The sequence below is a fragment of the Eptatretus burgeri genome, chromosome 4, assembly GCF_056783735.1.
Source record: "Eptatretus burgeri isolate ZD-2024b chromosome 4, Ebu_testis_v1, whole genome shotgun sequence".
NCBI lineage: Eukaryota > Metazoa > Chordata > Myxini > Myxiniformes > Myxinidae > Eptatretus > Eptatretus burgeri.
In genome coordinates this window covers 106855736-106881066 of record NC_140964.1, presented here as the reverse complement: position 1 = coordinate 106881066, position 25331 = coordinate 106855736, and the positions used below count along the sequence as shown (strand labels likewise).

Here is a 25331-nt window from a genome sequence, read left to right as displayed (position 1 = left end):
GCGCACTATAATCAAACTATATATATATACTATATATATATATATACATATATACATATACATATACATATGTTCACATACACACACACATGATTGATGATTGTTTGGGTAGTTTTAAGTTATTCAAACCTTTTGCTGTTCCTTGTGTTTCTCAGCATGAGAGCAACTTGATTTCGATCATTCATTTGACTGAAGGATTAAAAAAAAGAAACTATTGAAGAAGAGGAGTCGTTTCGGACGGTCGTTTAAACCTTGAAGAAGAAGAAGAATATTACTATAAAAAAAAAAAGAGGAAGAATCCTCGATTCCTGCCATGGCGACGGAAGAGCTCGCGGGGAAGCTGCAGAGGCGGTTGGATGTCGAGGACGTGGAGCCGTCGTCGTGCCCCAACGAGTCACAGCCGAGGCCGGACGGGGAGTCCGAGTGCGGTAACGGGTTACACGTGGAGAAAGAAGCGACGGCGAACGCGGAGCCCGAACTCGCGGCCAAGCTGAGCAGGCGTGGAGAGACGGGCGAGGCGGGGAAGCCAAGCATGCGCGTTCTGAACCCGAACGCGGAGTTCAGGGAGTTTTCACGGCGACAGATCAAGGACATGGAAGCCATGTTCAAGAGGTACGAGGGTTCGGAGGAGAGATGGAGGCTTTAGTTATGGACTGTCGATCATGGTGGAGAATGTTGTTCGTGTGTTTGTCGGCTGGGTGTGGCTGACTGGGAAGGTGTCAAATGGCACGGTCTCCAAACTACAGGTGTCCTCCTGCCCTCCATAAACGAGGATCAACATTGAGATCGCTTGTACTTGTCTGGTGAATTTTTCTCTCCATGTTCTTCTGGACATCTTCCACGTTGAGGGTTGGAGGTCATCAACACAGCCCGTGACGGCTCTTCTGAGGTCTTCTCTGTCCCCCGATGGCTGGAAGTCAAAAATTAAAATAATTCCAAACGAGCAATTTGCCGTTTTTTTATGACGTCATGAAGGATGCAAACAACAGGCATGAATAACTAATGTGACGTGTTAAATAAGGTGGTGGAAAAGGCGACGCATCAACGGCGGTAAACTTCTTTTTAAAAAAAAAATATATATATATATATATTTAAAAAAAAAAATTATTTTAATTCAAACTTCAAAATATGTTTTATTTAAATTTAATTATATACTCGAAAGCTGTAAAACACAAGTCTGGAGACGGCGATGGTTCACGAGCAATGTACACGGTTCGCCTTTTTTATTTTTGACCTTCGAGGGGACACCATGGGCAAACTGGCGGGAATCTGGAAAAACGTAAATGATGAAAGTTGTAGTACTCGAAGAGCACTACTTGCATACCAACTTTCATTCGAAACAGTTGAAAACCCTAGGAGCTCGATGTCCAATTTATTGATTTTTTTTTTGACATTTTCTAAGTTTGTGACCTTGTGACCTTGACCTTTGGAAGAAAAATGAAAAATCGAGCTCCGTGGGGCTATGCAGGTGCCATTGGGCTAACCAAATACCGAAACCCCTACCAGATTCGACAAACCCCCTCGGAGAAGATGTAACTTGAAATCGGCTACCCCTTAAAACCACATGTTTTTTGGCCGTGGCTCCGCCCATAATGGGTGCGGCACTCCCATTCTCAGGAAAACACAACTAGATCATGATACAAACCTCCCACCCAAATTTTATCAGGATCGGATCAAAACCCACGGAGCTATGCTTGGGATAGACAGACAGACACACACCCATAACAAATATAGTGGTCACTTACTGACTCGTGAACCAATTATCTCCTTTTTGGAACTTTTCAAAACCCTTCCATTTAGCAGTACTTGGGACAAGATATTCCAGCATTTCATGACACCACGACCAATCAAATTTGCCGCTCGCGGACCCCACCCCATGCCCTTGTTTCTCAAGACCGCGCACGGGAGTAGTGTTCTATGACCTCCTGTAGGTCCTCCTCTCATTCAACTCCTGTCATGTGAAACTTAATGATATATTTAAAATGTTGACATGTTAAAGTGATTTTACAAAATTTCTGTTACTGTATCATTCCAAGTTTGCCAACAAAGTAATAGTTGTGTTTCCACTTCGGCACGCTGCTTTATGTGTCCATCAGTGATGTCATTTTTGGTGAACAAGACATGATACACACACACACACACACACACACACACACACACACACACACACACACACACACACACACACGCTCTCGCAACCAGCAGCCACAAGGCTGCACACATCGTCAGTTAGGGACATGGCTATGCCGCTGACGCAGTGCTCCTCTACCAATAGACTGGTACTCATTTGGATAACCTCGGAAGGATGACAGGCTGAGTCAACCCCACCAAGTGTTAATTCAGCAGCCAACAGGTCTCGAACTCAGGACCTGAAGATCCTAAGCCAGCCTCCATAGTTGCTTCGCCAACACCAGGCTTCCAAGACATGCCGATTGTCCTTGAAACACAAACCCCAACTTATCATTGTCTCGGTGTTGTTTGTAGTACTTTGCAGTTATTTTGCTTCGAGAAGAGCTCTGCCGCATTCTGAGCTTTTCTCCAGTTTACTTTGCTTTAAAGTGTGGGTCTGTCAGGTCAGGTTCGATCTGTGACCTGCTACAGGTACCATGTAAACCTGTACTAACCTGTTCCATGGTCGGGTTGTCGGCGACTAAACCGTCTCCCTCACCAGGTTTTCTGGTGAGGAGGGTGTTTGGATATGGACACCCAGCAGGATTAAAAACAAAACCTGTCAAAGGGCGGAGGAGCTCCTTGTGAGCCAACGGCCATCCATATCTAGTGCCCAACTGTGTCTGCGGACGTCCTCCTGCAGTTGGGTTACTTCTTATTAGGAGGTTGGTGGCAGGATTTGCACTCCAGCCACCGTAAAACGCTTCATTCCGCAAAACGCAAAAACGCAAAAAAATCTGAAAACCCACTCCGTGAGTACCTCCTGTGCAGCTTCCCCTTCGCAGGGCAGCTCACCGGATGATGGGATTGGGGCAAAGTTTCGGGACCCCCAATCTTTGATAGGAGGGAAACCACGGGGTAACATCCCTGGGTCAGATTGCGGGAGAGTGTGTCGGAGTGGTGCTGAGGTGTCGTCCACCAGACGGCGGTCTCCTTGGGTTAACCTGAGGCGGTCCCTTCGGGTGGGTGCCTGGAATGTCCTATCCCTAAGAGAGGATGATCACCTGTCTCTGTTATCATCTGAGCTCAAGCGTTTGGACATCGGGATTGCAGCTCTCTCTGAGGTTCGGAGACCGGATTGCGGCGAGATAATGGTGGGGGGTTACACCTACTATTGGTCTGGTCGCTCTGATGGTTACCATACCCAAGGAGTTGCTGTAGCTGTGTCCAATAAGCTGACCCCAATGATAATTGAGGTAACACCGGTCAACGAGCGTATTATGAGATTAAGGATTCGTCACTCCTTAGGTGTCATTTCCCTGGTCTCTATTTATGCTCCGACTGAGGCGAGTGATCTTACCGTGAAGGATGCATTCTACGCCACACTCGAGTCTGTGGTTGATCAGTGCCCCAGACGAGATACACTTCTAGTCTTGGGGGATTTCAATGCATCGACTGGAACTGATAGGGATGGTTATGAGGTGTGTGTTGGTCCCCATGGGTCAGGAACTATGAACCAGAATAGCACTAAGTTCCTTGACTTTGCAAGAAGTCATGGACTTAGGGTGGCTGGTTCATGGTTTCAGCGCCCGCAAGCTCATCGCTGGACTTGGTATTCCAACGCTGGCGGTGTGGCAAAGGAGATTGACCATGTCCTCATTGACGGTCGTTGGAGGATGATCCAGAACTGCAGGGTCTACCGGAGTGCTCAGTTCCTCAATACTGACCACAGGCTTGTTGTAGCAACTCTAAAGCTGCACCTTAAATCCTGGAGAATGGTACCATCCCAGCCTAGGGTGGATGTTGCCAAGCTCAGGGATGAGAGAGTAGCTGAGGAGTTTGCGAACAGGCTGAGTGGACACTTGGGGGTCTGGGTGCTTTGGGGGTCCTGAAGAGTTGTGGAGCACCTTCAAGACCACCGTCCTTGATGTTGCCGGTGGATGCCTTGGAGTTCACTGCAGGGCAAAGAAGAATTTTGTCTCTCAAGGGACACTGGATACCATTGACCAGAGTCGCAGGGCCAGGCTGAATGGCAGAGCCCCAGGCTGTTCAGGGAGCTGAGGGCGTAAAACTGTACGTGCACTGAGGGTGGACAAGGAGGCCTATGTGCGAGGAATCTGTGAGGGGGTAGAGCATCACCTGTGGACAGGTGATTCTCGTCCAGCTTACAGGGAATTCGCGCATTACGTTCATCCAAGCCCATCCCTCGGAGCACTGCAGTTCGAGCAGAGAGTGGTAGGCTCTTGACAGAGGAGTCTGAAGTGAAGGCCCGCTGGGCCGGTTACTTTGAGCGGTTGTACCAGGGCTGATCCCCCAGCTGTCGAGTTGGACGTCAAGGGTGTTACAATCCCTGTTGCTGACCCTCGAATCAGCTGTGGTCCACCATCGCTTGTGGAAACACGGGCTGCGGTGAACCAGTTGAAACGGGGCAAAGCTCCAGGGATCTGTGGCATCCATGCTGAACTTCTCAAGGCTGGTGGAAATGCTGCACTCGCGTGCCGTTGCATGCAGTTTTGTGCTCTGCCTGGAACACAGGCATCATCCCAACTGACTGGAAGAGGGGCCTTGTTGTCCCTCTCTGGAAAGGGAAGGGTGATCGCCAAGACTGCAACAACTACCGAGGGGTGACGCTGCTCTCAGTGCCGGGCAAGGTCTTTGCTCGGATAATTCTTGATAGGGTTCGCCACCATCTGCTTGAGCACCAGCGTCCAGAGCAGTCAGGCTTTACACCAAAGAGGTCAACGATTGACCGTATCCTTGCTCTTCGTGTCCTCACTGAACGCAGACGAGAGTTTCGGCAGGGGCTGCTTGCAGCCTATGTTGATCTCTGTAAAGCGTTCGATTCAGTGAATCGGGATGTCCTCTGGAGGATTCTTGGTCTTCGTGGGGTGCCACCGAAACTGATCGATCTGATGTCTGAACTCTACTCTGGTACTGAGAGTGCTGTGAAGTGTGGTGGTACCGCCTCTGACTTATTTCCAGTTGTTACTGGAGTTCGTCAGGGATGTGTACTTGCCCCCACACTTTTCAGCACTTGTATGGACTGGATTTTTGGGAGGATGTCTGAGAGATCAAGTTGCGGTGCATCGTTTGGCAATGTCAAGATCTCGGACCTTGATTTTGCAGATGATGCAGTCATCTTTGCGGAGACTTTAGACATCCTCTTGGGGGCCCTCGAGGTGCTGAATGAGGAGTCGGAGCCGTTGGGATTACTGGATTTCTTGGGTCAAAACAAAGATCCAGGCTTTCGGTGACATCTTGGATGCTGCTGTCCTGTCTGTGTCTGTTTGTGGTGAGGATGTTGAGGTCGTGGATAGATTCACTTACCTTGGCAGTGATATTCATGTCTCCGCAGGTTGTGAGCCGGAGGTCAATAGACGTCTGGGTCGGGCCTGGGGAGTCGTGGATTCACTGGATCATGGGGTGTGGCGCTGCCGGTACCTGTGCGGGAGGACGAAAGTCCGAGTCTTCAGGTCCTTGGTACTTCCAGTCTTGCTCTATGGGTGCGAGACTTGGACTTTGACCAAGGATCTGAGACGGAGACTTAATTCCTTTGGTACCAGGTCTCTTCGGAGAATCCTTGGCTATCGCTGGTCGGATTTTGTGTCCAACGAGCGGTTGCTGAGAGAGACTCGGATGAGATTTGTTACCTGCATAGTCCGTGAGCGTCAGCTGCGGCTGTATGGACATGTGGCTCGTTTTCCTGACGCTGATCCTGCTCACCAGATTCTCTCAGCGAGGGAGTCTCATGAGTGGAGGAGGCCAGTGGGCCGACCACGTGCCTCATGGTTGCAGCAGGTTGACCATCATCTCAAGGAGATGGGGATGGGCCTGGCATCTGCCTGGGGGATGGCTCGACGGAGGCCCCTGGAGTACCGGCGGAAAGTGGACGCAGCGACGCGCTGTTCTGGCACATGCTCCCATACCTGACCTGGGTCTGTGTTTGTGCATGACAAATGGTCCTTTCACTGTGTTTGTTACTGATTGAATAGTTTAACTGTAGTATGCAAGTGTTTGTATTACATGACTAAGGCTCAAGGTTGCTTTTATAAATGATCTGTGCTTGGAAATCTGATCGACATTCCGCACTTTCAAACGAGCGATAACATCTTTCTTTCATGATATCTCGCTCGGTATGTTGGTGTGTTTGTCAAGAATGAAATGTCCGTCAAGTCGTACCAAAGACCTTTTTAAAATGGTACGTGCTGCTCCCTTGCTGGATGCTCAGCATTAAAAAGGAGAGAGCATGGATTGGGGAGGCAATGGCAAACCACGTAGTGGCAGCACACTCCAGAGAATACGGTGTACATCAAAATCCACAAAAAAGTTTATCATTTAATTGTGTGTGTGTGTGTGTGGTTTTTTTTTTTTCCCCCCCAGTTTTGTTTTTCACTATGCAATCTGGACAGAGAAGGATGCGCTCCACCGAATGCCGTTCCATTTTCATTCATTCAGTTACTAACTTTGTATTATCTGTTTGAAAGTTGCAGTTACTGCATGATGATACTCTCCGCGTCCTCGCCCTCCTACGTGTGACAACAAAGCATTTCACAAAAGCTGTTGTTTTTGTGAGAACCCATCAGTACTTCCTGAATGTTGTTGTCATGGGCTGTTTTTTGACCGACCTCAGCACAACTAAACGCCCACCATCACCTTTAATATCCCGATTGCTTAGGCGTACCCCAGTGTTGTTGTCCCGGTTGTTGGATGCGTGTAAATAGCCGCACCCGGTGGTCCCTTACTGGAGCTATTGCAATGTGTGTTTCTGGGTGCGGTTTTGAACATTTGGCCTGAAACAATGACACTTTCCTGTTCTCCATTTTTGCGTTCTGTTCACTTTGGTGAAATGTTCCTGTTTTCGGGTTGATACATGTTTTTGTTTTTTTGTTGTTAGTGTTGTTCTCTTCAACCAGCATTCCTAACAATGTGAAAAATTTATACGTGTAGTATTTAGTTTTGGTGCTGACACGTAATGGGCCTTTTTATGAGGCGGATCTGAGCTTTGTTGCAAAGTTTCCCCTCGTTTCATACTTTGTAAGAATGAGCCCAAACCTTTTGTCGAGGCTTCGCAAGGCCACGGCGTGGTGTCGTTACGGATTGATTGGCGACAGGGTGAAAACCCGGCAAAGTGCAAGCGTTTGTAAGGATGTCGGAGCCTTTGTGTGACTCGTCAAACCAGTGATTTACGTCTTCAAATGAGCTCTTGGAGGAATTGTCATTTTGTTGTGGAATCTGTTTGGCTTGATAGAGCATGCAAAGTCCATTGGGCTCTGATTGAGAACTTGTCCACGATGTTAAAGATTTATTTTTACACTTCTTACCGGCTTTGGTTCTCCTTATTTGACCGAAAAAGTAATGAGCAGCTACACGTGTGCTCGAGCTGACAAGATGGCCGAGATGGACGCGCATCTCGCTTCTGAGCTGTCGAGTTTGGGTTTGAATCTTGAGCCAAGCTATGAACTCTCATCCTGGCGTTTCGCAGGCAGGGCGACTCGTCGATCGGATGGGTGATAAGCTGTTGTGTCCGACTGCCGGCGTTAAAGGTCCCAGGGTGTCCTTCGTGAAGTGTAGGTGAGCCATCGCCGGTGCCACAAATGTACTCCAAATTGATACCCTAGCCTACAGGGGGCACTGCATCAGTGGCACAGATCTGTTCCAGCAATAACTGATACAAACCCCCAGCGGTGTGCTCCGTTGGAATGGATGAATGAATGAATGAATGAACAAATTTGCACGCTTGTGTTGCCATTCATGATTTACAGCCAATATTTTCATGGCTTGGCTTCAGCTGTATGCATCAGCCCCAATGGCGGGTTGCACTCCACTTGTCATGCTTCCAGAAGAATGTTGACTCGAGCTTTCACATTGTCACAAACGGCCTGATCGGCCAGCCAGCCGTACACAATCCTTCAAGTGATTTGTTCTTTCGGTGGTGTGGCAGGAAGCGAAGCTGTCATAACTTGCAGTAATATTAAAATCTGTCAATTCGAAATTCCCTTTTCCCTTTTTTAAAATTTCATTATATATTAGTTTTTGCCTTTTACACATGGATTTTGAATCGTTGGTTGTTCTATAAAAGGGAAGGATGGTGAACCTGGCTGGAATGGATGTCAGCTCCATATCACAGTTGCAAAAGTGGCCCTTTTTCATTCATTTATTTATTTGTTTATTTGTACACCATGTTGAGGCTTGTGTGAGAGCTAACACACAGAACATTATAACAAGATGGGTGGGAGAGGGAAGCACAAAATAGTTGGGAACAGAGACAATCGGAGCTCTGTGGAAGAGAGAGGGATGGGGTGGGGTACACAGGGTAAACAAGATGGTACGACAGACTTCCAGGAAGGAAAATTGATGCCTTGGACCTTCGTCTTTCTTTAGCTTCTTTAAATTATTCCCAGGTTCATGTGGTGTTGGCATCGTGAAGTTTACGGCCCAAGTCTTTCATGAACCAGCTGGCCAGTCCTGACAGTCGACTCAGTTGTTTGGGCAAGAATTTGTAATTTGTTCAGGGTCACACCAATAGCTCACCTACTCTTCGGGAAGGACACTGTGGGATATTTAGCAAATGCTGGCAGACAGGACGCCTGCTTAACGTCCATCCGAGGGACAGCACACACAATGATGAATCGCCCTGCTTGTGAAACACCGGGGTTACATTTTATAGCCGGGTCGGGATTCGAACCTTGGCTTGACACTTGACAGCTTAGAGGCTACCAGGCTTCCTCTAAGCCATTCTGCCAGCCGTATTTTAAATTGAGAAAGGAATAGATGAGAGTGTGGGCTAGAAGGGAGTGAGGGACTATGGGAGTGTGGGAAAAGGAGGTTAAATGGGAACCTAAATGTTCAAACCACCTCGATGCTCATGTATCCCTTGATACCCTACAAAATAGATATCATGTGTTGTAGTTATTTCCGATTTCCGAATTGTAAAGTAGGTAATTTTGAAATCTTCTTCTTCAGGTTAGCTGTGACGTCGCATCAGGAAGTCGACCGTTGTATCAGTATTTTATATGGGTTATGTCATGTCGGATTTAACTCGAGGGACAAATAAGTTTCGATTTTCCACAAATATGCTGAGTCGATGCGTCCTTGGTGCTTGGTAGTAACAGTCCGAGATGGTTTCATGCGACAACAATGGCCGAAAGACCCTAAGTTTGCCAGAAATTGTACGAGGTTTGTCAGAAATACCAGTGTGGATTGAGCCTACAAAATGTTTGTGCTCAGAACATGTTACATCCATCCACCAATAGGGACCATACGCTTTCTGTACAGAACATTGGTGCTGCCTAAGCAGTCTCCTGGGCTATTGAGCACAATCCTGGATGGGTCACCACTCCGACGCAGGATACCAGCAAGCTCGTACTCATTTTTGCCGACCTCGGAAGGATGACAGGCCGAGCCAACCCCACCTGGCATTAATTCAACAGCAAAGCAGGATTTGAACTCAGGACTCTACGATCCCAAGCCCACCACCCAAACCATTAAGCCAACACCAGACAACGTGTAACAGAACACTGTTATGAAACAAAGATGGCTAGATCTTGTGGTTATGCACCACGATTGAGAGAGGATGCCATCCCCACATTTAAGTTTAAGAAACAGCCGTCGCTCAAAACTGTACCACCATCTCTACCCAGCTACCATTACATGTACACGGGCAATTTTGAGCGGTGAATCAAACACCTGTTGCCTGGCAGTTACCACAAGAGCACCTGAAAATAATTATCTATTTTAAACACACATTTCTGCAAGTCGAATGAACCACCGTCTATTTGTAGTGGAGAGAAATTTATTTCTATATTTATAGTGGAGTCCATACTGTTACGAATTCTCTGCCCGCCCGGCGTGCGAACGACCGCGTCAACTAATAGCGGCCGGTTCGCCCACCGAACGAGCAATTCAGTCGTGACTTTCCGGAACAATGCCGGAAACCAGTCACTGGTGGGTTCTTAATCCCACCACGGCCCAGTCCGTATTCTACCCGCGCGAAATAGTCAATCGCCGAATATCGATATACCTAAGTACTCACGCGGGTAACCTACCAAGGGACCATACCTCGGCGGAGGCCTGCTTGGACACGGACCGCTCAAGCGGTCCGTTCCGTTCTGAGATAACCGAGCGGGTATTATCGCCCGACCTCGCCGGATCCGATTCTATTTATCGGGTACTTAAAACCCAACTAACATTCCGCAATGCAAGATGGCATTTCAATAAGGGAAAGAGGACACTATGAACGGGTTAACATTTAAATCAGCACATTTATTACAACTACACACGTATGCAGGAACAATCATGCAGTCATGCAGGTATTCAAAAACACCAACATGCACGTATGCATGCACTACCAACATGCACTGAAAAAGCAATGAATGCGGCACGGCACGTGGGCAAGACAAAGCGCTCAACCGTCTATAAGCAATTATCAATGTACAGTTACTTACGGGACTCGGTGCCACAACATTCATTCAAAAGAAAAGGAAAAGACCCCATCAAAAGCAATGGCGTCAGGCTGGGCCCGTAGACCTTTATGCCATGGGACTTGGCAGACCGAACGAGTCCCACGAGACCGTTGCAGGTTACTTGCACCCTCGTGGTGCCTTGTGGTGTGAGCCTCAACATCCCGTCCCCACGGCAGCTAGCGTAGCCGCGCCTGAGCTTGGGCCTTCCGCGTGGCCGGCGAGCTCTCTCCGACTCTCACACGAGCGCGCAGGTTCGCGCGACACCGCTGGCAGAGCTGCGCCTCCAGTCCACGTCTCCTTCGCGACGCCCGGACTCTCCACCGACTGCAAGCTCCAACGAACGGGTCGCTCCACGGACTGCTTCTCCACAGACGAAGACCACCAAGACTTCCACCCGACTCCTACCACCAAGACCACGAGAAGAGAAGAGGAGAAGAAGAAAAAGAAGACCAACTTGGCGCTCGGCATGCCCTTATATTCCCCACGCTCCACCCTCCGCTCTCACCCCGCCCTCCTTCCAGAAGGAAGCGTTTTCCACTTCCAACGCCTCGCTCCTCCCCTTGCGCAGGAAAAACAGGCGGGAAAATCCGCGCCATTGGAATACCTTCTTCTTTTTCATGGCGTTATTGGAATCCCTTGTTCCTTTTCCTTGGTAGAGACTTTTATAAGCGGAGACGGTTGCAGCGGGGTTGTGGAGAAGGTGATCGGTAGTGGGCGTAGCGGGGAAGGTGGTTAGGTGATTGGCGTGGTGGTTGAGGTGATCAGGATGGCGTGGTTTGTTGAGAGGCGCGTGTGGTTGTGGTGGTGGAAGGACGGTGGGTCTGAAGCGGTTGAGAGTGATGGTGGTGGTCCAAAATAACGATGGTGAAAGAAAAACGGCCATCTCAAAGATCACAGCCCTGTCCACACGGATAATTACCATTAAACAATGTTGGAGAAATCTAACTGAACACGGACTTGTCGGCATAACTAACTAAGGACCTTTATGGTGTTCTGCGAATTTCCACAGCCGTAACAATACTATATGTAGTCTATATTTATAGTGGAGTACTTTATTGTAGCTTTGTGGCATAAACATGGTTTTGTGGGATGTCTCACCAGTGTAACACATCATTCCCCACGACGCCATTCCCCTTCAGTTACTTGCAGAATGAAAACACGAAGAGCATCTATTGATGTACCCAGTAATTACCAGGTCGCCACATACGGACATTACACAATGGAAACATTCAGCGCATCTTCATGTAAATCACCATCTTGCTGCAAATAGCACCATCTGAGCTGTTAAATTTTAAAAATGCTCAGCACAATCTGCCTGCAGATAGGAAAGACGTCATGTCCTGTGAGTTGATGAATGGGAACGTTCAGCATATAGATTTGTGTAATTAGCAGCTAGCGACATATGGACTAATTACACAATGGCATCACTTACCACATCTATTATCAGCTGCCGAATGCAGCATCACCCGTTAAAATCTCCCACAAACCATGTGCAGTCTACTCTCCGCGTCCTAGATCGCCATCATTCTCATCCCGTTGCTCTGACTTGTGTATTGCTTCTTGCTCCGTTCATTCTTCAAAATGGGTTCCCAAGGATTGAGGACAACACTCAGAAAGCTATGCCTCTAAGTGGACCACTGATATGGGGGAAGGCGAAGCTCCTGCATGACTATCTCTCTGGTGCAGGTGGTGCAAACACAAGCTCAGCGGGTGCAAGTGGCACCTCCAGCCTGTTTACGGTGAGCAGGGGGTGGTTCTACCACTTCAAGGTGCAATATAATTTGCGCAACGTCAAGCTCCTACAGAAGCGTGCCTCCGCGGACCACGACGCAGCCGAGGAATTATCTCGAACACGCAAGCCTCGTCGAGGAAAAGGGGTACCTGCCGGAGTAGGTCTTTCATGCTGATGAGATAGCTTGTTTTGAAAAAGATGCCGACAAGAACATTAATCTCACAGCGTGAGAGCAAAGCAGCCAGCTTCAAGGCCACAAAGGACTGGCTATCCCTTCTCTGTGCAACTGCCAAAGGGGACTTTATGGTAAAGCCCATGATGCTCAACCGTTCCCTGAACCCGTGTGCGCTGAACAAAAACAAGAACAGGAAGGTGTGGGTGACGTTTGAACTTTTTATGGACTGGTTCCATAACTGTTTCGTTGCTCAGGATGAGAGGTATCTGGCAGGAAAGAACCTTTCGTTCAAGGTACTCCTGCTGCTTCACAATACTCCTGGCCACCGCATGGACCTGAACGGCGCTCACCCGAAACTTGAGGTCATGTTCCTGCTGCCGAACACCAGCTCCCTCATCCAGCCGCTCGACCAGGGGGTAATATCAACTTTCAATCATCTTCATCGTTTTGGAAAGTTGTGTGTGCTGTTTGTTTCATGAAAATTGAATTAGTGCATCATGATGATGATGTTTTTTTCATTACGGTATGGTATGGTAAAGGGACTTGAAAATGCATCCTTCAATAAATTGGAAACGGTACCTGGTGTTGTCATTATTTTTAATGTGTTAGCATCTTTAATGAAACTAATTGTGCATTCATCATCGAAAACATTTTAAACTTTATAAAATTTCCCCTTTGAACCAGGAACCGCCATGAACCGATAAGGTTATTCTTCTTGTCCCCATTGTGCCAATTCCCCGACTTTGATAGTGTTGCCAGTTGCGGACTTTTTCATGAACCAGGAACCGCCACAAACCAATAACGTTATCCCCCTTGTCTCCATTGTAATAACTAGTACGTGGCCGTACGTGAAAAAAAGAAACTTTCATACCGCGTGCCAGAAACAACAACCACACAGGCTGTTCCTTCGCTCTCGCGTGCCCGTACGTGCGTGGCCGTACGTGCAAACCCCAAAAAAAACTTTCAGACAACCACACAGACCGTTCCTTCGCTCTCGTAAATGACAACTGGATTGGGGCATTGTGTTTATCTATAAATGCGCATAAGAAATCGAGAAATTATTAGAATACAGCAAGTCATCACGATCCGGAAGTGGTGCGTGCCCGTACGTAATGTTCACATGCATTCCACGAATTATCGCTTGCATTGAAGTAACAATTGCTGTGATACTTACACATAGAGTTAATTAAAATCAAGTTTACCTCCCTGTCTTTGCTAGCCATGACATTCGCTGCCATTGATCATTGCCACTCCTACGCCACGGTAACTAAGGCGCCCTTTCCCCATCGGCCGCGCCTACGCAACAATGTGTCCTCTCATTGGTTTGGTAAACAAATGGCCGCAGCAACGTGTCTTGTCATTGGTTTGGTAAATAAATGGCCATAACTTGGGAAGCACTTGTCTGATTAATATCAAACCTTGAAAAGGCACATACTCAGGTCCCCAGCAATATAGCTGGCAAGTTTCAATTGGATCGGACCAGTGGTTGTCGAGAAACAGCGGTCACACACACACACACACACACACACACACACACACACACACACACACACACACACACACACACACACACACACACACAGCTGGAATTATAGATAGATGACTAAACGTTCACAGATTTTCCCCCGACATTCGTTGTTCAGGAAATCTCCAGAAACTATCCCCCGCGAATGTCAGGGTCCTGGTGTGCCGTAAATGATTTTAAAAGCTTTGATGCACTCGGAGTCCTGGCTAGACATTGAACTGTGAAACGTATGATATGAACACATACCAGGAAGTAGGTACAGTCGGTTTTAATTTTGGGAAGCCCCACGTGGGAATCCTTTGAAAAATTACCGTGTACGTCATATATGAATATGTAATGGGCCATTGGGCCATCGTTCTGTGAAAGTGCTAATCGCCCGAGCACTTTCATAGAACGTATCGAGGAAGTAATTACCCTGCGCTCGCAAAGCGAAAAGCAGGGTTAGGCATTCGGTTACGTTCGTGCCTACGTGTGTACGTGTCTGCATTTTGAAAATTCATTTTATCGGCAACTGTTGGTCCGATTGACACAAAATTTTATCGTGGGAGTGCCTCCGCCTGTAGAATTTCTTTTTTTTAAATTCATAATTATGACGTCATAGGTCACGTGGTACAGAAGCCATCTTGGAAAAACGTTACGCTTCCATCTCCCAAACCGCTCAATGGAAAAAAAATTGAAACGAGGCTTGTCAAGTACTCCCAATGGGGAATAAGATTTGCTGATGATGATATCATCGGTGCCTTCATTTTGACGTCATTCGACAAGTACAATGCTTGATCTGATCAGTATGAAAAAATAATTTTCCTCTGCAACTGTTAGTTCAATTGACACAATTTTCTGAATATGAGCGGCTCCTGTATAATTTTTTTCATGATAATTATGATGTCATAGGTCACGTGGTACTGTACAGGTGCCATCTTGGAAAAATCGATAAAAGTTGCACCGCAATATCTCCAAAACCACTTAATGGAAAAAAATTGAAACGTTGCTTATTGTCAAGTACTCACCTTGGGGAATAATGATTGTCATCGGTACCTTAATTATGACGTCATAATTCCACAAGTTCAACACTTGATTCGATCAGTTTGAATTTTATTTCTCTGCAATTCTTGGTCTGATCGACACTAAATTTTCACCACATGAGCGCCGCCTCCTGTAGAATATACTAATGATAATTACGTCGTAGGTCACGTGGTACAGGTGCCATATTGGAAAAACTTCACACCTCTATATCTCTGAAACCACTAAATGGAAGAAATTGAGACCTGGCTTGTCAACTGCTCCCCATGGGGAATAAGATGTGTTAATGATGATGTCACCAGTGCCTTCTTTGACATAATTTGACAAGTACAACATTTATATAATCATTGTGATTTTTTTTTTTTCTCAGCAACTGTTGGTGTGATGGACAGTAAATATTCACCATAGTAGTGCCTCCTCCTGTAGAATTTTTAATGATACTTATGTCATAGGTCATGTGGTGCAGGCGCCATCTTGGAAAAACCGAAAAACATTGCACCTCTATATCTCCAAAAACCATTGACTGCGCAGGATATTCTATATTTGTTTCTCTACATTGTTAAAATACATTTAAATGTCGGAATTCTCTACATATTTGTTAAAATACATTGTTTCTCTATGTATAGCCGCCGTTTGGATCAAGGCGAATTCATAATGTGACGTCACTGGCGGAATCGAAAATTGACATTGTAGGGCTTTTTCTTTGACATTTTGTGATTGGCAAAAAAAATTCCAAAGTTCTTTTTTCACTTCAAATTGGATCCTGATTAATGATTCTCAATAGTTTTCAGAAGAAAAAATAATTGCGTTTGGGTCCCCCTGGAAATATTAGGAAAAGATTATGTATGGGGATAAGATGTTGAAAAAAATTCTCTTTTTGCTTTTGTATGTTTATTCCCCTCAATTGTGACCAAAAATAAATGAATTTGTATCCCATACCCTCTCATAAACCATAGTTATTGTCCTTGGACTCCACATAAATGTCCAGTCTGCTTTGTGAGCCTTGGATCACACAACAAGTCCTCCAGGACAAAAATATGAGGTACAGTATATCAAAACTGGAGATGTTCATGTATGGAAATAGGGAACGGTTTGACCCTTAACTTGATACTGCTGAGAGTCTTGTCAGCTTTGAACTTGTGGATATTAAGGATGTTGTCCAAGAGGAAATGATGACATTATGTTTGGTCTCTTGGGACAGTTTTTGCTCCAGCTTCCCAGGCATTGGCACAGATGATGCCTGTTTTTTAGTGGTCTATAGGCTTCTGTTGTGCATAATGGCCTCAAACATTCCATTCGGTCATTTGAATCTATAATAAGTATTATTTCGTGACTTGGATGCATCATTATAATGTCGCACATGGGCCTTGCTTTTCCATAGTTCTTTGTTTAACTGCTCAACAGTTTTTACTCGAAGTAGCATTCCAGTTGATTTTTCTCATACCTTTTGTTTGTTTCATTTTATTCTTGATACGAGATTGAATCTCGGTTTTTATTTTGTATTTTTCATCACCCCATCAAAAAAAACAAAAACGTGTTTTGCTGGTAGAGTGGGAAACAGATTGTAAGTTGTGATTGAAGGATTTCTTGAGTGAATGTGTCAAACCTGGAGTTGGCTTCACGGTTAAGGTGGCTGGCTGAAGATCTTCGAGTCTTGAGTTCGAGCCCTTGTCGTGCCATTGAAATCGCATCAGGTGGGTTGACTCAGCCCTGTCATCCTTCCGAGGTCAGCAAAATGAAATTGGGCACTGCATCAATGGCATAGCTGCGCTCCCAGCAATGATGCAACCAACTGCATACAAAATAATAATTCAACTGGAAGGGCACTCAGTCGAGTGCATACCTCTGTCATGCAATGCCTGATCCAGGAGAACATATCAGGCCCAATAACTTTTTGAGATATCGTGATATCCATCGTTTTTGGCCCGATCTCTCTCAATGGTGATGATTCACTTTAAAAATCCTAGTCGCCGGATCTGGATCTGGATCTTCACCAAAATCTCATCAGTTCGTCCTTGTCACATACCCAATCGCACCACCAAATTCAACCTGAATCCGTCCACATCTTTTTTGAAATATTCTGCACACAAACAGACAGACAAACAGGGGTGAAAACATGACCACCTTCCACCTTCAGTAGTGGAGGTAATCATAAATTGTTTTGAGAGCTAAAAATCTAAAAGGAGGTTTTCACAGTTAGAATAGGGAAGATTGCAGAATGATGATATTATTATTTGTGGGGGGGGGGGATGACAGTTTATAGCTGGGTCAGAAGTCAAACCCAGGTGAGACAGCTTGGAGGCGAGTGTGCGTACCTCTAGGCCATCGTATGAGTATTTTATGAATGGGAAAATTAATATTATAGGACACCACCATCAAGTTTGCTTTGAGAACCCGGTAATGGGTTCTGAGGGAAAACATTTTCAAAAAAATATAAAGAAACATTATTCATCTACCATATTGAGGCTCTTGGCAGAGGGTAAAAGGACAATTACAAATTAACAATGGGCAATGGAGCCACAGTTAGACACAACCGAGGGAATAAAGGAATCGGCGAAGAGGGGGGAGGGAGGATTGCAGGTGCTGGGTTTTTATTTTATTTTATTTTTAAACAAATCTCCTTTTGTACGGTACTTTCCATGCAAGAATGCATAAAAATGTGATGGGTGTGTTGCAAGCTTTTGTGGTTCAAATTCATCATCACCAAAAGTTACCCAATACGATGTACTCCACCCCACAACATATATTTATTTATTTTTCATCAATGTTCACATGTAATACGTTTGATCCTTTTTGGGGGAGATCCTTCGAACTCAGAAATATTTCCAAGTGTATGAAATGGGAATGGTTATATGTTGATGTGTGGCAGTGTGAGTGAGTTATAAGTTGTAATTATGTCAGGTGTGTGATCCTGACCTACCCTGCTATGAATGTTGATATTCGGTTTTAAATTAATAAAACTATGCACACTTTCCTCATTTTGTGCACACTGCTAATCTCGTTGTATCAGCTTTGTACTATGATGTAGAGTTCTCTTTCTCCTGTTAGTTTATCTTCGGTGGATTAAACAAAATGGATTGCTTCCCGTTGCACTAATGCTCCAACAACCAGTCTTAACTTGCCCTTATTACTGAGCACTAGAGGATACCTGCTCCCTCCGGGAGTGAATTATGGTGTCTGTGGAATATGCTGCACAATGCCATGTGTGCAGCCCCCCACCCCCCCCCCCAAAACTACTCTCCCTCCTCTGCATCTTGTGTAATCTGTAGATCGCCACATTGCATGCATAGCGGTGAATTTGGGTGATGGTGGGAGGGAAAATTTTTCTCAGGCTGAAAAATGGAAATTAGGAAATACAATTCTATTTTCATATTGTGTGGTGAGTTTTTTTTTTATTTTTTTTATTTTATTTATTTTATTTTGAGATTTCTGGAGTCCGAGTCATGCCGCATGTACTCGTAGTTGATGCATGATCATTGATCAAAGCCAGTTATATTCAAGTTTGAGCGTTTGCATTGCTGATGGTTACATCACTTTCGAGTTGTAGTCGTCCAAGCTATCCCACCCCTTTATGAAGGTTGTTTTGATCGAGGATAAAGTGTCATTGGTACAAATGCTGGATCAAAACTAACTTGAATTGTAACATGGCATGTCATGTGCCATTACCGTACATTTGTTTCACCACAGTGCTGTATTTGTAAACCTTCAACTTAACTACATTAGTAATCTTTCGCAGGCCTGACATTCGACTAAGGTTAGCCCAGGAATTTGTAATTTGTTTTCGGTGCCGGAGATGGCTCGCCTGCTCTTCTTTAAGGACACCGTGGGTTTTTTTTAACGTCGACCAACGAATGCTCGCAGATGGGCACCCGTTTAACACCCGTCCGAGGGACGACTCGCACTAATTGTTGAATCTACGAGATGACAGTTTGTAGTTGGGTCGATATTCTAATCCAGGCAAGATGGCTTGGAGGCGATTGTGCGTATCTCGAGGCCATCCTGCCAGGCCGAAGGAAAATATTTTACTCGTGATGGCGGCATGCTTCCTTTTATGTGTACGAAGCCCAGGTGCTTGTCACATCTACGAGGGTGAGCGATTAACCATGTAAGTTGCAAGCACAGAATGACGACCGTGTGCATGTGTTCCAGATTACGACTCGTTAATGATGGAGGGACCTATGGCTGTGCAGTGTAGCAACTTAGTGATTTAACCAGGTCGAACACATTTCGCTGTGTAAATGCAGTTTTGCTTTGCATTTGAATGTTCATTTGTCATCGTGTATGAGCTTCGATCAAAGGTCGATGACAGGGGGTCTCGATGATGGCGACTGCAAGAAAATTGCTTGCTTTCATCTTTCTGTCATCTGCAGACTTGGTTCATTGAAAGAGAATCCAAGGCTCGTAAATGGAGCTTTTGACGGGTGTTCCATAGACATGAAAGTGGCATGTTAAAATCCATACACAGAAACCACTTGTTGTGTTATTTTTAAGCTTGATCATCCTTGAACTCAAAATGCTTATTTGTCTTTCTGAGCAACAAAATCCCTTTGACCGGGCTCTAAAACATAGTTGCATTTCATGTGACGGTTTGAGACTGAGAGGGCCTCAGCATTCATGAATCTGGTGGTGGTGAATCACTTGAATGTTTTCACACAATCTTTTGGAATTGGATCAGGACTAGTTGGGTTGTTTTGTTGTAACTTTCTGTGATAAAAAGCTTGGAGGTTGTCCCCCCACCCCTTGTGTAACATGAAAGACTACAGATTTTACTAAAAGTGTGTGTGTGTGTGTGTGTGTGTGTGTGTGTGTGTGTGTGTGTGTGTGTGTGTGTGTGTGTGTGTGTGTGTGTGTGTGTGTGTGTGTGTGTGTGTTTTACGAAGAAGCACAGCCTCGAGCTTTATCAGCTCCTGCTGTCGGATAGCTGCAAATAGATTTACATGGTTGGAAAGCTGTTAATCAATTTACTTCAAACAGAAATCTGTGTGCGTTTAATCATGAAGATGCCTGTTTTAAAAGCCTGTGCTTCTGTGATTAAGGAAGAAGAAGCGGGATGTCGACCTTTAATATTGTAGCATCAATGGGTCAATCGATATTGACCGCTAAAGGCCTTGTCACACCTTGACGATTTAGCCAGCGCATGCCGACGTATGAAAAATTTGGCGAATACGCTGGCACACGTCGAATACGTTATGGGTAAGTTTTGTATACGTTAAGAGCACGCTGGCATACGTCGTAGTACGCCGAGCTCGTCGACAAATTTTAAGCATGCTCAAAATTTTTCGACGTATGCCAGTGTATGACGCACACGTTCCGCTACGCTGGCCATAAGTTGTAGGCACGCTACGCGATCGTTGACACACGTCGACACACGTTACTTGTAAGTTACTCGTAAGTCGAAACACGTCGAGGTAATGTTTAGCGTACCCGAAACTTATTTCTAACCTATGAGTAACGTGCTTTGAACCTATGTGTAACGAATCTCCAATGCATATTGACGTATGTAGACTTATTTGACGTCTTCCGGACGACCACAGATCTTGCTCAACGTGTTTCTAACTTACAGCTACCGTATAATGGCGTATTGGCAGCGTTTAGGGGAATTGGTATATAAAAATGGGGTTCACAGGTGGAACCCGTTGGTGTTCCAGAATTCATGGTTTTTTTTTTTTTTCTTTTTCTTTTTTTTTTCTTCGTCATAACGATGATGTTGACGCTTTGATTTCTAGTGCGGTAATGATTTAAATCGTTGAGCGGCAGCTTATTAATAGGCTACGCCACGTGATCGGTGATACGCTGCCGCGCTATGCATAAGTTAGACTATCGTTGGGCATAGGTTGTGAACGCCGACAACACGCTAAGCATTCGTTGGTATAAGTTATCGAAACGTTCTGTGTACGTTACTAATACGTTATGCATACGTCCAACTCATTATTGTATGGCCAAAACTGAAAAAAAACATCAATAGTTCAGCGTACGCCAGCGTTTTAGATACATTTTGATACGTTTCCATACGCTGGCTAAAACGTCAAGGTGTGACGGCCTGTAGTGGTGGGAGCTTTTAATCCCGCGATGAACCAAAACTATCTCTTACTGCGTTCAACCCAAATGGAGCCGGCTCACGCATGCGGCTCTTAAATCTTTTAACAGGATTTATTCTCGAACAACTATAACTCGGGAAGATTGATCCAACAGAGGGTACAACGGTGGGATGAGGGGTGGTGGGGGGGGAGAAAAGGGGTTTAATGAATAAATAATTATTTACAAGTATATAAAAAATCTAAGAAGCCTAAGGTGCCTCGCACCGGGCACAAGCACAGACCAGGAGGGAAACGAGAACCGGGTGGGCCTTAGCTCTTCTGCTTGAGACATCAAAGCCGGTCCACAGGCAGGAGAGACAAGCAGGCGATGACGGCGACGAGCACACGGGCAGGACTATGAACAGGTACATGAGTGTGCAAGCATGACGACAAATATCAAACAGGGTGAAGGCAGGCAAGACCATTGCTCTGCTCTCCGTGACAATCTTAATTCACCTACCCCAGCACACTGAACACCCCACTCCCCCTCGTGAGGCGACCAAAAAACCTGACTAAACTCAACCCTTCTCCCTCAGCACGATGCCCCTCTGAAAGCCAGTCCCACCCTCTCTTTCCTGAATATTTGACAAGGCCCCACCTCGGCACCTCACTCGGGGTTTACAGATATCTTCACCTTAAACCCTAATTGATCCTTACTATAATTCACGGACTGGTGTTTGTTTGTCACACTACTTTTCCTACAGTTGTGGGCTGATTATTTCCAGGCTTGCAACACAGGATCGGCATGACCCCAATTCATGTATGGAGGTGTTTTTTTTTTTTTTTTTTTTTTTTAATCTTTACTGGTGGTCTTGGGGGATGGGGAGGGGTGGGACGTAAATTCTCTCTGTAAATGTGTATCATGTTGCGCTGCCTCCAGGTGGTGAAGGGTATTTGTTAACCACCAGCAAAATGTACATATTTGAACCGCTATTTGCAACAACACAAGGCAAGTGCTCAGCTGGGAATTGCAGACGTGCTGATACATTGTCTTGAAGGCCACGATAAATAAATTGAAAACGATCATGGGATTTTAATGGCTGCTATGCTGAGTTGAATATTTGAACAGCCAAATAAGGACTTGAGGGCAGAAAGAAGTATTTTTATGGCTCCGCTGACTAAATCGCCGTTGGCGTTATGTTTACGGATTGTCCGTCCGTCCGTACGTACGCCCATGCTAATTTTAATGTTTTCTTTGCAATGGCTTATCTGATTGACATTAAATTTTCACCATAGGTTGGACTATTAATGTAGGATGTTTTAATGATGATTATGATGTCATAGGTCACGTGGTGTGGCAGCCATTTTGGAAAAAAGGAAAAAACTTTGGACCTCTATCTCTGAAACCGCTCCGTGGAAAATGCTGAAACTTGGCACATGTGGAGTACTCCCCATGGGAAATGTGATTTTTTTATTTTTTTTATGATGTCATATGTGGCTTCGTTATGATGTCACAATTGCATGTCAAATGCTTTATCCGATCAGAATGAAAATTGAGGGTCATCCAGGGATAAATTGTATGGGGTGAGGGGAGAAATTGACGATGTCATCGGTCACATGGTATGGCAGCCATATTGTTTTTAACCATAAAAACCTTCAAAAATCTTCTCCGAAATGGCTGAGCAGATCGTGGCGAAACTTTACAGGCCCATCCATGAGGAACAAAAAGTTCTCCAGCTATGATGTCATAGGTCATGTGGTTTAGCAGCTTTGGTTTTTTTTGAAGAATCAACCTTTAAAAATCATCTCCAAAATGGCTTGACAAATCGAGGGGAAGCTTCACTCGCATGTTCCCAAAGCCTTGGCGATACAATGGTGTTCACGAATAATTAATAGGTCCCATGGTCTGGCAGCCATATTAGATTGGACCAAAATCTTATAAATGTTATTTCTCTTGAACCGCTTCATCAATCGACATGAAATGTCACAGTTGTGTGATCTCAGTCATGGGGAATATATGTTGTAAATTTCAACCTGATCGGATGCGTTTTCTGGCAGCCAGAATTATTTAATATTTTGAATCTGGGTTCAAGGATTTTAATTCAAACTTGCTACATGCATGTATAATGATGTAATAATGTGGACAGAGGCATATCTGGTGACTTCAAAGAGTGCCCTTCAAGTCTTTGTTTGTTTTTTTTTTCTCCTTCTCCTTCTCCTTCTCCTTCTCCTTCTCCTTCTCCTTCTCCTTCTCCTTCTCCTTCTCCTTCTCCTTCTCCTTCTCCTTCTCCTTCTCCTTCTCCTTCTCCTTCTCCTTCTCCTCAGTGTGGTTCATAGCTTTGTAAAAGTATTCTGCTTGTGTAGCTGAAGTTGCAACCTTGATTCTCATTCCGTGTGCAGGTATGATGCTGGCAAAGATGGCTTCATAGATCTTATGGAGTTGAAACTTATGATGGAAAAGCTTGAGGCTCCAGAGACGCACCTGGGTCTTAAGAACATGATCAAGGAGGTGGATGAGGATTTTGACGGCAAGCTAAGCTTCCGAGAGGTAATTGTACATCGAGTTGAACTGTTCTTCAAACTACTACTAATTGGTTATTAAAACCCACTGCAATATCCAAACTGATCAGTGTTTTGCATATACAGTCATCCCTATCTTTTATAGACACCTCTTTGTCGAAGAAAAAGTGTCCCATCATGATAGGTGTTTTTTCAGCAAAAGGGGTGGGGGGGGGGATAACATACATACATACATACATACATACATACATACATACATACATACATACATACATACATACATACATACACCCTCCATGATATAAAACTGAAAATATAGAATTGACAATGTAACTATTGAATGACTGTTCCAGCATTCCTTCTAAGTGCCAAAAAGGCACTAGGGATGTGTAGAACACCTCATTTCAAGTTTCCCTGTTACATAATTGCCTTGTACAACTCATGCACCTTTAGGTTTTTAGAGGTGACACAAGGTATTCCGAGGAAATTTGAAATGGTCGTTCTGAGACACTACTGTGTGGTTCATATTAAAAATGAAAAATAAAAAATCCCCACTGATTCCACACTTTCACAATCCATTGAAATGCCATGCCTGTCAGAAAATGAGAGGGATCAAGTCACTGAACACCTTTGAACGGGGTCTTCCATTAGCCATGTTGCAAGGCTCTTTAACATGAGGAAAGTACCTGTTTATGACCTCAGAAGAGGTCATCAAGCCACTCCATCAACAAGAGATATGCCAAGAAGTAGATGTCCCAGGATAATGACTCCTGCTCAGGACCGATACATTCACATGACCCATCTACACAATCTGTTTCAAACTGCCAAGAGCACAGCAAATTCACACTGGATCTCGTAGGGTAAGGGCCGACACCGTCTTGAGGCATCTATGTGATGTAGGGATCCATGCTCACCGTCCTGTTCAGTATCCAAGACTTGCACCACGACACATCCAAGCATCTTTGCAGTGGTCAAATCGGCATGTCCAATGGATATGTATGTAGGTAATGGGTAAGTGTTATATTCAGTGACAAATTCAGGTTTCTCCTTGAAAGGCATTGATGCATGGGTCTACAGAAGACACAATGAGCGATTATACCCCAGTCTGTGTCCAGGAAGTCACAAATGTTGTCCATGGCAGTGTCATGATGTGGCGTGGTATTACTGAATCCTCTTGCAACAACTTGATCCACATCCATTGAAATCTGATAGCAGATCAATACATGAATGACATCTCACAGCAGCATGTATTGCCTACCCTTCAACAACACGATCCAGGAATAATCTTTATGCACGATAATGCTCCTGCTCACAGAGCCATTCAAACAAGAAATGTTCTTGTCAATGGCACCGTTGATGATGTTACACCCTGGCCTGCCATTTTGCCTGATTTAAATTTGCAATTGAACATCTCTGAGATGGAGATATCGATGATTGTTGTGTTTTAAGCTTGCCAAGACAGCCACAGACACTCAGCTGGAACAAGAGTCCATTCGGGCATGGAATGCCATTCCCTAGGCTCATATTTGAGTGATTGTATGATTAATGTGGCAACGGTGAAATGCAGTTAATTCTGCCAGAGGGAGACATACATACCAGACATTGAGATTGTTGCTGTCATGTGTGATCCCTCTTTGCAAACATTTGCCATTGCTTGATTAGGTCACAATAGAATCTACATTTAATTATTCAGCATTTAGCTCTGTCAGGGGTTTGCTCGTCTGTGTCCTATGTTGTTACATAAATTAAAATTATCAACAAAAATCGCATG

The 25331-nt window shown here is 45.1% G+C and overlaps 1 protein-coding gene across 2 annotated transcripts in view; it reads left to right on the top strand.

Annotated features, from left to right (window-relative positions):
• The first annotated feature begins 268 nt into the window (after positions 1-268).
• LOC147028845 (EF-hand domain-containing protein D2-like) overlaps positions 269-25331 on the top strand; it is a 39476-nt gene continuing 14413 nt past the window's right edge. The window contains exons 1-2 of one of the 2 annotated variants that reach the window (XM_085879619.1): positions 269-612; positions 23441-23588. In XM_085879619.1, the coding sequence (XP_085735745.1) occupies positions 314-612; positions 23441-23588 (447 nt within the window). In that variant the 5' untranslated portion in view covers positions 269-313. The remainder of the gene's footprint in view (positions 613-23440; positions 23589-25331) is intronic. The other variant, XM_085879618.1, reaches the window with a different exon arrangement.